Source organism: Balaenoptera borealis, assembly GCF_965194805.1.
Source record: "Balaenoptera borealis genome assembly, chromosome: 5".
Lineage (NCBI taxonomy): Eukaryota > Metazoa > Chordata > Mammalia > Artiodactyla > Balaenopteridae > Balaenoptera > Balaenoptera borealis.
In genome coordinates, this window is record NC_138862.1 from 132014100 (window position 1) to 132029588 (window position 15489).

The window sequence follows — 15489 nt, forward strand, 5'->3', positions numbered from 1 at the left end:
CTCTCTTTGGAGCCTGTGCTCTTCCCATAGCGGCAGCCCTCCCCGGGGCAGCCCCTGGTTTGGGGCTCGTTACCTCAGAGGTTTCAAGGGACTGGATCTCCCTGGGAAGCTCCACGGCGTGCTTGCTGAAGTAGTCCATGGTGATGGCGTTGTTCCAGTAGCTCAGGCTGTTCTCGGGGTTGGCCGGCTTCTTCTTCTTCCGCAGGCAGCACACGGTCAGCAGGACGGCTGTCGAGAGAGTCCGCGTTAGAGAGCGGGAGGGTGGCGAGCAGGGCCAGGTGGGCCATGACGGTTACACATCCAGCCACTTGCCCTGCTCGTTGATTCGTTTGTTCGTCTGCTCAACAGATATCTATAAACGCTGAGCACCTGCTTTGTGCAGGGTGCTGGGGAGAGGGGGAGAGAAGAGAAAGACAAGACTGACCTGCTTTCATAAGCTTCCCTCTTAGCGTGTGGATGGAGGGGTGCACGGGGGTCAGACAATATACAAGAGAACTGTTCAAAGAAAAGAAAACGTGGCAAAGTGAGAGAGACAACAGGGGGTAGCTGGGGGAGAGGCTCCATCGTGAAAGGCTTGCCTGAGCAGCGACCTTACAGCTGAGACTGGAATTGGGGAAGAAGCTGGCCATGTGTGGAACAGGGGCAGTATGTCCCAGGTGGAGGGAACAGCACGTGCAAAGGGCCTGAGGTGGGGACAAGCTGCCTGTGTGTGAGGAAAGAGTCGCATGGCTGGAGTGGGGTGGGTGTGGGAGAGTGAGGTGGGAGGTGAGGCCAGAGCGATGCTTAGAGGCTGCCTCCATAGGCTCAGGGGCAAGAGGCGTGGATGCGATTTTGGATACTTGTGCATGCTGCAGTGCCACCCAGTGAGTTTGCTCCAAGGAAAGGCCTTGCTCTCTCGCTGGGACGGCTCCCCAGAGCTTGGCTTCAGAGAATGGCATGTGTGCACCAAGTTGCACCATGGGACTGATTAGGAGCGTTCTCAGTCAGAGCGAGAGCGTGGCAGAGAGACGGGAAGAGCCCAGGGAATTTTACAAAATGAGCCTTGACTTCCACAGAGGGCAGAGGTTCACAGAGCAAATCTCTGGGCAGAGGTCTTGGACCCTGATAAAACAGCTGCTCTGGCCTCATCATCATCGTCAAAAAACAAATAGCTGCTAACAGTCTTACAGCATTTATGTGCCAGGTGGCTCCAAGCACTTTAGAAACATTAATTCATTTAAATCCTCTACGTAACTCCATGAGGTCCCCATTTTACAGAAAGGAAAACGGAGACTCAGAGAGGTGAAGTGACTTGCCCAAGAGCAAACCCAGACATCTGGACTCCAAAGTCCATGCTCTCAACCATCTGTGATTCTGCCTCACAAAGACAAGCCAAATGCTGATGTGGAGCCCGCACTGCGCAGGTGGGCCTGATGCGGCCTCCACACAGCTCGATGTGCCACACTGTCTGTTCAGTCTCGGAGACTCGGGGGCCCCGGGAGGAAGCAGCACGTTTGGATGTTGCTGATGAACCAGGTATGAACAGAGTGGCTTGGACATGCTGACAGGGAAGGCTTCCGAGGTCGGAGGGTGGGGTGGCCTGTCCAGGGTCACACAGGGGAACAGGTGATGCAATGACCAGGATGACAGGCGCCCTCTTGGGGAGAAGCCAGTATATGAAGACTGGGCACCTTCTGCCCAGGCTCCCATCACCAGAGCCCACAGGGTGGGTGAGACTCTCGGCCAGGGGTGGGCAGGGCTGTATCCAACAACCCGGCGGTGCCCATCATCGGCATTGGTGAGTGGGGGGGGGGGCCCGTGCTGAGCGGCCCACAAAGGCTGGTACTGTGGCGGCAATGGCCATCGGGGGGCAGTGGAGGCTATCTCTGTCTACCGCAGCCCAAAGACTTGGCTGGCTTTGGGGGCCTGTGCACGCCAGGGTGTGGGGAAGCTGCAAAAGCTGGCATCCACACAGGCTGAGACCTCAGGGCCCAGAACCGAGAGCCCTGCGGGCTGAATGGGGAATTCTGTAGCTCTTCCCTGCTGTTGGCCTTGCTGGTATCTCAACCTGAAAAGGCTTCCAGGCAAAGTCAAGAGATTGGGCAAATTTCCATTCCAGCCAATCTGCTTTGATCAAAAAGACTTCTACTTTGCTTACCATTTTTCCAGGTCCCCACAAAAAATTTTAAAAATAGAAAGGCGATTTCTGAATATTTGAGGGAAAAGAAATTTTAGACCGGCTGGCAGAGATTCCTTCAAGCTTTGTGGGTTTCCTCCCTTCCTTCCAAAGAGCCCTTTCTTCAACTGGTTGAAGGAGGAAGGGGTGAGGAGGGAGGCTGCAGAGTCAGTCTGAAAATCTGCTAGTTTCAGGCTCACCTCCTTGTTCTACAGATGAGAAGACTCTGGTCCAAAGCAGCCAGCTGACTTGCCACAGGTCACAGCGAGTGGTGGGACTGGGGTGAGGCCCCAGGTCCCCTCTCCCCTTTTCTGGAGTCTTTATTCTTCAGGGTCACTACTTTTCACCCTGCTCCAGGACTGGGATGGTGAAGCAGCCCAGGGGAATTCAAGCTGGGCAACCCTAAGCCACAGGGAGAGGGCTAGGCTGCATGAACCCCCTTGCTACTCGAGGCGGGCGCAGGCTGTAGAATCCAGGTCCCCTGAGCCCCAGTGCAGTGCCCTCTGAGCCCACACTGCCCCTGCTCCGGGGCCTGGGCCTGTTTAGGACGCAGGACCAGAATCCTGCCCTGCGGGAAGGGCTGGGGGTCGGAACAGGGAGTTCTGTTCCTAGCTTTCTCCCCCTCCCATGTTGTTAGTGCCCCGGCCTGATTACACGTCTATCAGGGAGTTCCTGGTGCCTCTCTAACACCATTTCGCTTACATACCAGAAGCCAGCCCAGCTGCAGGGGGAGCACAGGCTTGGAGTCCAAAAGACCTGGGTTCAAGTCTGACTCTGCTGTGAGTTACACTAAGTGTCACTTCATCACGCTGATCACTACGGACTCCGTAAGGTTGTAAGGAGAGTTAGAGATCATGAATGCAAAATGCTGAGCACACTGCCTGGTGCTTAACTAATAAGAGTTTCCTTCTTGTCCTCTCAGCATCATCCCTGAAGAGACATCCTGAAAGAAAAACTGGGCTGCAAGGCTGTTGGGTGGTTCAAGGCCAGGGCTCCAACTGTGGTTTAGCGCTTTCATTATTTTGGGGTCTGAACTTTCATCCCAGAAAGAAAAGTACAATCAGATTTATGGAATCTCTACTATATTCCCAGGTGCTCTACAGTCTGATTTAACCCACAAAATAGCTGCCTGAGGAAGGTGCTGGCACTCTTCCCATTCACAGAAGAGGCAACTGCAGTTCACGGAGGTTCACAGAATTGATCCTGGTTACTCAGCTAATTACTGGAGCTTGAACCCAGGTCTCTGTCACCCTGACGTTGATGGTCATTGTCCTAGCTCATTCTGAGCACTGGATGGGGCGTGCCTGAGGCAGGTGGAAGCACTGCATAAACCACACAGCTCCGTGCACACACAGGGCGTGAGCCACCCCCTCTCCCATGCCACTGAAAGCTTCAACTGCTCTGTTTCTCCAAAGGGAACAGCTGTCAAGACTCTCAAGGAGGTCAGTGAGATCCCTATTTCCTACAGTTTTAAAACTGGAGTGAGGGTGAAGCAAGCTCTCTCGGCTTCCCAGGCATGTCAGTGGGAAATCAGCTGTAGCTTGTCAGATGTATGACGGGAAGGAGGAGGGTTGCTGATGTGAAGATGGAGCCCAGGTACTGCGTTGACGTTTCTGGGAGGGGCCTCATTTCAGGGATGGGACCTGTTGTGTGATGGGAAATGGAAATGAGAGCATACAGGACCCTGAGGTTGCTTTTCAAATACCTGATGAAAGTGCTCTCCATGGCCTGCTGGAGAATGCGTGGCAAATCCTGACAAGATGAATATAATCACTATCTGACCACTGCCCTCATCCGGCACCGCTCTGTGGCAGATGCTGTGATAGGACCTCAGATGCATCAGCTCTGCTGTGCGCAACAAGCCTTTGGGGAGGCTGCTGCAGCCCTGGGAGTGCCTGCTCAGCTTTCTTGCTGCAGGGGCACAGCCGAGGTACCGCCCCGGCCGCCTCCCCTTGGACTCGCCACCATGTGTGTGCCGAGGCCACACTTCCCGGGCTGCTCCCAGCCGTGGCTGACTATGCAGGCCTGTTCCTGCAGGACAGGAGACTCCTCTAACAGCCTGAGGACGACCCTCACCTGGCAGAAACTTCCATAGGACTGCACTGCACTGCTGGGAAGCCTCTTCCTTCCCAGCCCTCCGGCCCCTTCTCCTTCCTCAGGTGTCATACCTGTACTGCGGTCTGAGGCTCTCCCTGCCTCCTCCAGCCCCTTCCTTAAGACTGCACAGGTGTTTCCCAAATAAATCTCTTGCAGGCCTAATTCTGCTTTGGTATCTGCCTCCTGAAGGCCCTGAATTAACACAGCGGACGCTAGTCCTATTTTCACAGGTGAGAAAACATTGGCCCAAGGCTTAACCTGTCCAAGTCCCACAGGTGACGAGTGGGAGAGCTGGGGTTATGTCCAGGTGTGTCTGATTCCCAAGCCGAGGCTTCCTATCACACCAGGCTCCCTCTCAAGTGATTCACATGGGTTTAAAGTTAGGAAAGTGAGAGAGGGCAGGGAGCTCTGACGTCTCAGTTGGGGAGGAGGCCAGGGGAGGCCTCAGGATGTAGAAGGAGACCAGGCTGGACAGAGGCCATGGGCCTGGGGAAAGCAGTTTTGGGGGCTCACTGACTCCCCGCCCTGGTGGGTAGGGATGTGCCTGAGGAAGCTCCAGGAGGTTCCTGCAGGGGGCGCTGGTCAGGAAGCACAGGGAAGAGCTGTGAGAGCGTGGCCACGGCACTCTGGTCCAACCTCGGGGACAACCCCGGAAAAGCCTGCCTTGTCCAAAGGCTTCCCCATCTCCTTCAATTGGCTCATAAGCCCCAAGGAGACAACCTCCTGGTCAAACTTCCTTCCTGTCCTAATCTCTTCTATTCTTTTTACTGGAAAAGCACTTCTGACCCAGGTTTTTTAATATAATAACTACAAAGTCACTGGGGTCTGTGAGTGAAAGGTACACAGATACATTCAGCTTTCAGTAACATTCACAGAACAACTGGTAATATAGCCAAGAGCCATATGGGCACAAGGATGTGTTATCTCTGAGTACTGCGCTGATGCTCCAACGGCATTTACTGTGCACCTGGAAGGAAGCCAACCTGCTCTGGGCAAGGTGCACGTGGACCCTCACAGGTCCAGGGTCAGCGAGAGGCGCTACTCTGCTTTGGACAGCTCAACTTGGACTGATGATGAACAACATCCGTAGCTGGCCTCGCTTCCTGCTTTCACCCCATATATAACCCCCATCTCTTTCAAGGAGGCTGGATGACGACATTCTCAAGAATGGATGTGGCATGTGCAGGACAGGCCAGGGACCTGCTTTCACCCATATAACCCCCATCTCTTTCAAGGAGGCTAGATGACGACATTCTCAAGAATGGATGTGGCATGTGCAGGACAGGCCAGGGAACCTGGTAGAGCCACACAACTGACCTCCTGATGAAAACCCAGAGCAGTGACAGCTGAGAGCGGGGACCCCTTCAGTGCCAGGCCGAGGCTTCCAGTAGGAGGTGGTGGGCTGTGCGTCCTGATGGTGGCAGCAGAGACCAGCTCAGGAGCCACATGGCTCCCGGGCCCCAGCCAAATGTGGCCTGGATCCAATCAATTTCGGTTCTCAGCACATCTGAAACTGTGTGTGGCTGTCTACAGTGTGGCTCAGGAGACAAAGCATTTCTCAGACCTGGCACAATATACACCCAGCCGCTGGGCGGGGCTCACGATCTGGAAGGACAGGTGGAAGTGGTGACATCCCTTCTTGGGCAGGCCTGAGACTTGCTGTGATCACCCTCTGCTTCCACCAGAAACTGGGGACTTGCCAGCCTGCCTGGCAGCCCCGGCCTCTGAAGCCTGGCTTCTGCTGAATGCCGAAAAGCAGGACCAGGGCTAGGGCTACTCTGAAAAGCCAGATGAGGAAATCTATGCACACACTGTGCTACCAACACAGATCGCCTGAAATATCTGGCAAACTAGCAAAGGAGGAGACCCTTCTTTGAGGGCTGGAGAGTTTGCTTTAGGATAAATGTAGCTTCTGGGAAGGTCTGAAATACAAGGGCCCTTAGCCCTGGAAGACGTCTGCTTGCCTGATGACTCGAGTGGTGCCAGGCTATAAAACAGCCTGGCTAGTTACTCATCTGTGCTTCCAAAGAGCACAGCGTTCTCAAGCTGGACAAGTGTCTCCTTTCTCAATGCCCCTCTCATCAGCACCTTCACAGGGTCAATGATGGTCCCACAGGACAGGGAGCTGTCTGTGGAGGCAGCTAGGCTGGAACCTTGTGGCCTGAGGATGGTGGAAATGCAAGACAGACACCAAAGGAAGCGGGGGCTGCAGTCCCCAGGGGCAATCTTCCTTTATGAAGTAATACGCTCTATCCCCGCAGCTGAAGGCTCCTGTCAGGGCCAGAAGCATTCTCGTGGTGCATTTCCAGGCTGCGTCCTTGCTTCTGTCTTGGCTGATGTTACTATGCATGGTTTAGGCAGCCCATGGGTTTTCCACTTTGCAGTAAAACCTTATCTAATCTCAACCTCAGACATGGCAAAAGGGCTGGAGAAGTCTTTTTAGAACTGCAAACGCAGGTGGGTGTGGCCCATGGGGGTGCAGGTGGGGAGAGGGCTCTGGCAGCTGGGGGTGTGGGGAGCCACATGACCCACCTCTGGGTCCCCAGTGCTTGGAACAGTGCTTGGCACACAGTGGGTACTCAGGAAATGCTGTGCTGAGTCAAACGGATTCTACCACCAGATCTGGGCTGACTCATGTGTGACTGGGACCCTGGGCAAGTCATTTCACTTGATGATTTACTCCCCACCTGTATGGTATGTTTGCTTTTTCTGTTTTGTTTTATTCCTCTGGCTAGTCTGTTTCAAGGATGAATGATTAAAAATAATGGGAACTCCCTTTGTAAACTAGAGCCTCTAGACACATGGAAAGAATGGAAAATTAGAAAGCTGTCTCTAATGTGGTTACTTCTCAAATATGACCATTATTAATAATTTATTGGCTAACAGTGCTACATTTTCTCATTATCATTCTTCTGTTTTAGACGTGGGCGATTACAGCTTTATGAATACCTCTGTGCTTCCATGAGTGACAATACAGCTGCTTAATGAAAGAATGAAATATGCAACCTGCAAACATTTTCACTTTTCCTGCACTGGGGCCTTGAGCAGATGTAGGCCGCCTACCCCTGACATGGAAAGTTTGTTTTGCTTATCAACTAGAAGGAGACAGGGAGCTGGGAGAGATGGCTCCTGGAAAGAGTCCAGACTCCAGATTAAAGAGGATCTTGCCAGAGTACAATGCCAAGCAGACATCAGCTTAATGTTCAAGGCACACACCTCCTGTGCTGACGTTCGATGGACCCACAACAGCAAAGGCTGGGAGACCTGGCTTAACAACCTCCTCTGTGGAAAGCTTCTGGGGCTTCGTTCCCCTTGAGATTGGGCTGAGACCATGGTGTGACGTGAGGCATTACAATCAACGGGGCTGACGCAGTGCAGGCTGCCCGGATGTGACCAAAGTGTCCAGAACAGAGCAACTGCCACCTGCTCTCCTTTGTCACGGCAGGGCTTGTGCAACGTTGTGCTCCCTCTGGGGAAGCCGGCGTAAACTGGAGGCTGTCAGAGGGGCAGACTGGGGCAGGGCCAGGCGGCCCTGTGAAGAGACTCGAAGGAACAGGGATAAGCAGCTTGGAAAAGGAAAACCTGCACTTGAGAGCCATTTCATGTATCTCAGGGGTTGGTGGATGGACTTGTTTTTTGTATGGTTTCAGAGGGCACAGGTTAGGACCAAAGAGTGGGAATTACAAAGAGGCGAATTTCAGGCCCCCAGGAGAGCTGGAAACAACCTGATGGGTCACAGAAGGGCCTGATGAGTGGGGAGCACAGGGGGTTTCTCACCCCTGGAAGGGCTGAGGGGGTGCCTGGATGATGGCCGTGTGGGTTGGGGAGTGGCGGGTACAGTGAGGATTCCTGTGGGGCCATCAGAGGAATGCTAAGAACTGAGGATCGAATACTCGGGGAAGGCGTAAAGGAAGCCCTGGGTCCTGAGTGACTGCATCAGGTTCTTTATGGAGCTGTCAGTGGGGAATCCCCTCGACTCTTCATTAAAGGAGTGATGGGCAGCAGCAAGGAGGCGCTGGTGGCCTGGGGGAGCCCTTCCCCACATACCAGTGAGAGCAAAAGACAACGACAAGGTCCACAAAGCATCAGCTCACACCACCCATGAACAAACCAAACAGGGGTGGGGGGGGGGAGGGACTGCTAAATTCACATGTAACTCTCAAGCCTCAATTTAGCTACAAGAACTCTGTTTTTATCAAGGCTAACAGAACTTCCCGCAAGATCAAAGCTTCATCTTTTCTTCTTTCTCAGGGGAAGACAGAGGAGGGGGAGGAAAAGAGGTGAGAGAGGAGAAGAACAGCAGGAAGGGCGATGGAAGGGAGGCGGGGAGGAAGGCGAGGGCTCTGCTACTCAGAAGCTGTAAGTTTGGAAGCACCAGTTTTCAACCTGCGGTGTGTTGGTGCCATGTCGCTACAGGAGAGAGCAGGCAGGGTAGTGTCACGACAAGAGCCCTGGGCTGGAAGACAGGTGCTCGGAGCTCACATCCCAGCCCTGCCTCTCAGTAACTCTGGGGTCCTGGGGGAACCATGTCCCCTCCCCAGCTTGGTGTTTCTTTCTGCAAATGCAGAGTCGGATTGGACCCCACAGCTCCTGGGAGTTGTGCATTTACCATCAGTGGGCATGTGAGCCATGGCCTGACCAGTCAAGGACCAGGGGTGGGGATAATCCATGATTCTTGTTCTACTACCTCCTTTCCCAGGATTCTGGGAAGTTTGCAGCCCACTTGGTGGGGGCTGCCCACGTGTGGGGCAAAGGGATTCTAGGGATGGGCAAGCTGGTGTGGTGGGTGGGTGGGGGAGAAGGGAGAGGGTGGGGCACTTACAGCAGGAGGAGATGGGCACGCTGATGGCCAGGATCACCCAGGCGATGTCCATCTTGCTCAGGCAGATGGTGGCTCTGTGCTGGGGTTTGTCCCCTTCGGCCACATGGGAGATGTTCCCTGCTGTTCCAGGCTTCCAGGTCCCAGCGGGGACCAGACGGTTGAGGAAGTTTCCTGTGGCTGTGGACACCACCGTGGAGAGGGGACTGGGCACCCTGCCAGTCATGGTGGGCGTAGGGGTGGCCACAGCTTCCTCCTTGGCTAGGGAAACAGTGCTTTCTGAAACCCCGGGGGGGCGGGCCGGGGCCTGCGGGGCTGAGGATGTTCCCTGAGGAAGCCCCTCGGAAGGGGCTGAGACACTGGCATCGAAGGCAGCCTGAATGGGCCCCATGGTGGCCGTGAAGACCCCAGAGCTGGCAGATGGAGGTCTGCTGGTGCCAGGGGTGACAGTAAGCCAGGAGTCACTGTGGCTGGGGCCATCCTGTGGGTCACCACGGGGGTGCTGAGAAGGCACTGGGGCAGGATGTGGACTGGCGGGGGTGCCTGAGGCTGCTGTGGTGGCCGGCTCCCCTCCTTGGCTGGTGAAGGTGGGACCACCCCCCTGGTCTGCTCTGGTAAGGCCAGGCTTGTCCTCCGCAGACACCAGGGGCGTGCTGGGTCGCACCCACGAGGTCCTGCTGGGCGCCAAGGTTGCGGCCACTGTCTGGGGCTGTGGAGAGGAGGAGTAACCCCAGAGCGGGTTCCTGGGGGTGAGGGTGGAGGGGTCAGGCTCCACAGACCCTGTGAAGTTGCCTTTGTAAATCTGAAAGATCTTCCCCAGGGGCCGCTTCTGCCCCAGATATGTGGAGCTCTGATTTCGTCCCCGCGGGCCTTCCTTCCTTCTGGAGTGACCGCTGGGTGCAGGCAGGACAGGGCGTGGTGAACTGCTGGCTCCCTTTCGGGAGGAGCCAGGGGGCCTGGGGGGCCTGCGTGGGGTAGCCCGGGAGGGGGCCGTGAGGGGACGGCTGGTAGCATCCCTTGGCTTTGTCAGCAGGATGGTGGGCACGGCCTGGCCCGGGGGGCGGCCCTCTGAATGGGAGGATGTGGTTGCCACGGCAGCAGGAAGTGGCCCTGTGGACAGGGGGCCTTCAGAATGGGGGGTGGTTGCCGTCGCCATGACGGTGGAGATGGTGTTTTTAGGAGGGTGTCCGCTTGGATCGGGTGTTGTCGTTGCCGTGGAAGCTGCAGCCTGTGAGGAGGGGCCGTCGGGATGAGGGGTCAGTGCCACCACGGAAGCGGGGGCAGCCACCACGGAGGAGCGTCTGGTAGAACTGAGGGGTGCTGTCACCATGGTGTCTGGGGTAGTGCCTGAGGGGAAGACTTGAAGAGATTCCCTGGGAGATGGTTCCTGGGCAGCAAATACCAGTGCTTCAGTCAGTGCCAAGGTCAGGAGGAAGCCTTGAGAAGGAGACAGAGAACAGAGAGGTGAAATGCCCAGGAGCAGCTTGGCCCTGGGCCTTCCTTACCCATGAAACTGAAACGCCTGGGAACTCAAGGGAAACATCGGGAGCATCCCTGAGGTCCACGCCCATCAGACACTGGACCATGGGGACTTGGGGAAGCTTCAGCAGGTGGGTGCCACCCAGCACCTGTCCCAGAGAGAACCCAGCCACAGGGGAAGCAGAGCCGGCTAAGCCAGCCAGGCCCGTCCTTTCCCAAATACCTCTGAAATGCCATGGCCCTCCACCCAAGGGCAGCTGCTCAGAACAGGCTGGGGGTAGGGGCACGGAAGAAGACTTGTGGCCTCTGAGTGCCTGCTGGCCCTCTGCACCAGGGAGCAGTCAAGGCCAGCGCGGCCACAAGGAAGCCAGCAGCTCTGTGTGAGCTGCCCTGAGCCACTGAGTAGCGCCTGGGTGGGCAGAGCGGACCAGCGGCCACGCCTCTTCTGACTCTTCCATTTATGAACTAGACAAAGGCACAAACGACAGACCTTTGTTCATTCAGGCCCACCCACCAAACGATTAAGGAGGGTCTAGCCCCTCCTTGACCCTGGAGACACAAAAATGAACATGGCAGTCTCTGGCCCTGGGTGAGCTCATATAAATCCACAAATAATCCTAAAACAAGGCAGGGACGTCTCAGTACCATCGGAGACTGACAGGCAGAAGGGGACAGGGGTTCAGAGGGTGAGCAGATCTGGTGCCTATTAAGCACTTAGCACAGAGCCTGCAGGAGAAGTGCATTCCATGAACGCCAGCTGGTTGTATGGTTGTTGTCATGTTAACTGCTTGTCCTATGTGCTCATGAGGCTGAACTCTGTGGAAAACCACTGGTGGTGCCCAGCCTTTTAGAGCAGGAGGAGCCCTTCTGAGCATTAGAAGGAAACCATGGACTTTGCATGATGGTGAGTGTGTGTGCTTTTAGTTCATTGAGAAAAATGCACAAGGACAAAAACCTATACATTTAAAAACTCTTCTAAATATGTATGGATTTTATTAATCACAACAGCATGTGCCTATCTTTAAAAATAACACCTCCTATCAATGTGAGACATAGGATCTATCCAGATTATAGACGGGAAGACTGGCCACCCCGTACAACACACAGGCTGGGAAGAGCTGCTCCGTATTGCCGAGGAGCACCTGACAAACCTCTAAGGCCTGATTCTGTCCTGAGCACTCGCCCTGTTCATATGAGCCCCCTGCTGGGTCACTTGCATGCCCTTCCTTCAGCCCTGCTAGCCGCCCAGACAATGGTAGAGATGGGCCTCTGCCGGGTAACTCTCTTGGCGCCTCCCTCCCCGACCAGATTCCAGCAGGATGAATGGTCAAAGCAGGGGCCCTGGCAGTGATTCCTGGGAGCCTGGGGTGGTCAGCAAAGCTGACAGGGGATGTCTGGGGCCCTGGTGGGTTTCTGGAAGCAGAGAGGAGGAGGAGACCTCCTGACACTCCTTTGAAGCAAGGATCACCACGGAGGCCTCCTCCAACTAGGGGAGGGTGGGGTGGACCAGTGTCCCCTCAACCTGCATGTCTAACTTAGTGGGTGGGGGAGGCTGAGGGACTGCAGACTGAGCAGAGACGGCAGCGCCCACATCTCTAGGACCAACACTTTGCCCTAAGCGACCTAGTTTCTCTAAACTTTCATTCATAGTCTAGCCCATACACCAACAGTGTTTTCTCCTTCTCCGGGTCAATCCTAAAATCTGTTTAACGCTGAGCACCGGCTCTGGCCCTGTCTTTCACTCTCGATTTAACCCTCACAACCACTTGATGCGGCAGGAAGTTGAGGCTGAGGGAGATTAAGTAACGTGTTCAAAGCCCCTCAGTAGCAGAAGGGGTATTTGACACCCAGGCGTTCCTGGTCGCCCACCAGCAGTGAGGCAGGAGAAGAGGACGGAACGTCGCAGCCACAGAAGGAACAACGTGCTCGTGCGCTGACCGGTTCAGGGTTATTCCAGGTCCTTCCCGGCATTTTAGCACCACAGGGACAATCTACTCCTAGAGCTGGTGGTCGTGACTACTGAGGTTTTAAGGGACATTCCCTTATAAGCCTCTGTTTGGCTTACAAGCACCCTGGTTCACTCTAAGTGTTGAACACATCCACCTCAAATCCGTATGTTGAAGCCCTGACCCTAGCACCTCAGAATGGGACTGTATGTTAGGCAGGGCCTTTGAAGAGCTGATTAAGGCAAAATGAAGCCGTTGGCGTAGGTCCTAACCCAATCTGACTGGTATCCTTATAAGAAAAGGAGCTCAGGACACAGAGATGCCAGGAACGCCTGTACACAGGCAGGACACATGAAAGGCCGGCCACCTGCAACCCAAGAAGAGAGGCATCAGGGGACTCCAACCCTGCTGGCACCTGGATCTTGGGCTTCCAGTCTCCAGAACTGGGAGGAGAAAACTTTCTGCTGTTTAAGCCCCCCAGCCTGTGGTACCTTGTATGGCAGACTGAGCAGACTGATATACCTGTCACACCTTAGAGATTCCTGAAAAAGGAGAGGCGGACACTGGGGCTCGTGTGCAGGTGGTTTATTTTGGGAAGTGACCGTAGCGGACAGTGGCGGGGGTCTGAGATGAGTGAAACAGGGAAAGTCAATCCCAGCGCAGGTTATCAGCTGATCAGGGTGCCACTCAAATCCACTGGGGGTCTCTGAGGGGCTGAGCAGACGCACGTCAAACTGTGAGAGGAGCACCTCCCCCCAGCAGCTCTCCTTCCCACGGCCCGGTGCTGCTCCACGCCCTCCTCCCGCCTCCTCCTCAAGGCCCAAGTGGCTGAGTCAGAGACGCCCTGGGCGGGAGCTGTCAGCTCACACCTGTGCCTGGCTGGAGGCTGCTGGAGTTAAAATTAAGAGCCCAGAGGATTTCTGGGGTGGAGCACAGATGTGTTCCATACAATCCAAGGCCCAAGACCAAGGACACTGCCGCCTTCTGGCCGTAGCGTCAGGGGCAGCGCAAAGCTTTCAGAGAGGACCTGACGGACCCCAGGGACAGGCGGGGGTGGGAGAGGAGCAGCTTGGCCTCCAGGAGAACTTCTGCAGCCTCTAGAGGCAGAGGGCTTAACGCATCCTGGTCTTTAAAATACTCAGGGAAAGAAATTCCCCTGACTTTCCCACCACGAGCATTTCAGGGGCTAAAATCCTCCCAGCTGGGAACTATACGACAGGAGTGCTTCCTGCAAGACTAACAGTGGAAGTAAACATGTTTGCCCTTGCTGCAGCTCTTTTTAGTCGCCAGCATCCCCTGATGTTATTCTTCTCTCTAGGAGGACCGTTAGGGCAAATTACCTCTCAGCCCTTTCTTCTTTAGGCTTTAAAACTTCGGTACAATGAATGGATACTGCCATCCTGGGTGCAGAGGGCTTTCACCTGGAGGATGACATTTAGCTGTCACAGTGATAAGGGCACTAGAGGCAACTTAGTCCAATCCCCTCATTTCACAGAGCAGGCAACGGAAGGAGTGAACTGACTTGTCCAGGAGCCCAGCTGGTTAGGGACACAGCCTGGATCATGGCCATTATTTCAAAGCAACTTTTCATTTGTATCATAAAAATTGCTACAACACTGCACTGTCCAAATGCCTCCTTCAACATCCACTGTCACCTTCACTATGGAAATCGTCTCTCCTCTTTGGCACAAAAGGTTAAGGACTGAATGCAAGGGCGCACACTGTCACAATAACTGTGCAAGGCCTTCCACCCAGGGCTCCCCTAACAGATGCAAATTTCCACTCCAGGCCCTTTGTGCTGGCCTGCGCACTCCCCTCCCCACAATCTGGGGCTACCGCCTCATTGCATATCATTTGCATAGATTTGCATAATAGGCTCTGGAGGCTCTAATTCCAAATATATAGGAGAGACTATAACTAAAATCTAACTTGACGTGTTTTAAATGTGGAACCGGTTTTTAATGCATGCCTGAATAAGGACAAGTGTAGGGGGTGGAAACCCGCAGATTGATGGGTGCCCCGATATCACAGGGAGGCCTCCCCCTACCTAGAATTCCAATGCATACATGATCCCAGGACCCAAGGGAAGGAAAAGCCTTCCTCCTTCTGTTTATTTGGTTGGCTGCCCACAGTCCATATTGGGCATGATATTTGCATCTGGCAAAGGCAAGGAGGGAATTGGTGAAGAGAGAAATGGCTAATCTGTACCGAGTGCTTCCTGCATGCCACATGCCGCTCCAAGGCTGAGCCTGTCCTGACACATTTAATCCTCATAACAACCTGATGAGGCAGGTACTATCATTAGCTCCCCACTGCAACTGAGGAAAAGCAGCACAGAGAGGCACAGGAAGCTGCCTCCTTCCACACAGCCAGGAACGGGGAGCTGAGATTTGAACCTGGCAGCCTGGCCCCGGAGTCCACACTCTCAACCGCGTTCACTCATCGCTCTGCTCTGCACATTCAAAAGCAGTGGTCCACTATCTTTTGGGAATTGATTTTCTATTACTGCTCTTTTGACTTTTCTTTCCTCTTACCTGTTTTCTTCTACCTCCTTTTCAGGGCTCTATATTAACATTTATGTTCTTTTAACAAGTTAATCAATTAACTTTATTTTGCAAGTAACTAGGGGGAACTTGTAGTAGGACAATACAAAAGCTGGACATCCTTGCTTTAATTCTCTCCTTTTTTCCAATCCTGGCATTTCATGCACACCATTGTTTAACTAATTAAATTAATTGTATAACTTTTATCTTAAAATTGCTTACACACATGCACATTTATTACATGTATACGTTTTCCCTTGCACATATAAATAGAATCCTATCTCATTTTCCTTGTGATTTAAAATATCTGCTAAGTAGAGCTTCCCTCCCAGTTAAGTTAGGTTTCCACTGCCAGATATTCTTCCATTGCCTCTAAATCCTGTGACAGAACCACAGGAGTCTGAGAAGTCTTCTAAGCCATCCCCCATCACTAAGCAAGATGTCAGCATG

General features: G+C 54.1%; 1 protein-coding gene across 5 annotated transcripts in view; it reads right to left on the minus strand.

Moving 5' to 3' along the window:
* The window catches only part of TMEM108 (transmembrane protein 108), a 609399-nt gene that overhangs the window by 8163 nt on the left and 585747 nt on the right, over nucleotides 1–15489 (minus strand). For all 5 annotated transcript variants that reach the window (XM_082392730.1, XM_082392731.1, XM_082392733.1 and 2 more), the window contains 2 exons: nucleotides 9075–10508; nucleotides 74–228 (listed from right to left, as the gene is read on the minus strand). In XM_082392730.1, coding sequence (XP_082248856.1) covers nucleotides 74–228; nucleotides 9075–10508 — 1589 coding nt within the window. The remainder of the gene's footprint in view (nucleotides 1–73; nucleotides 229–9074; nucleotides 10509–15489) is intronic.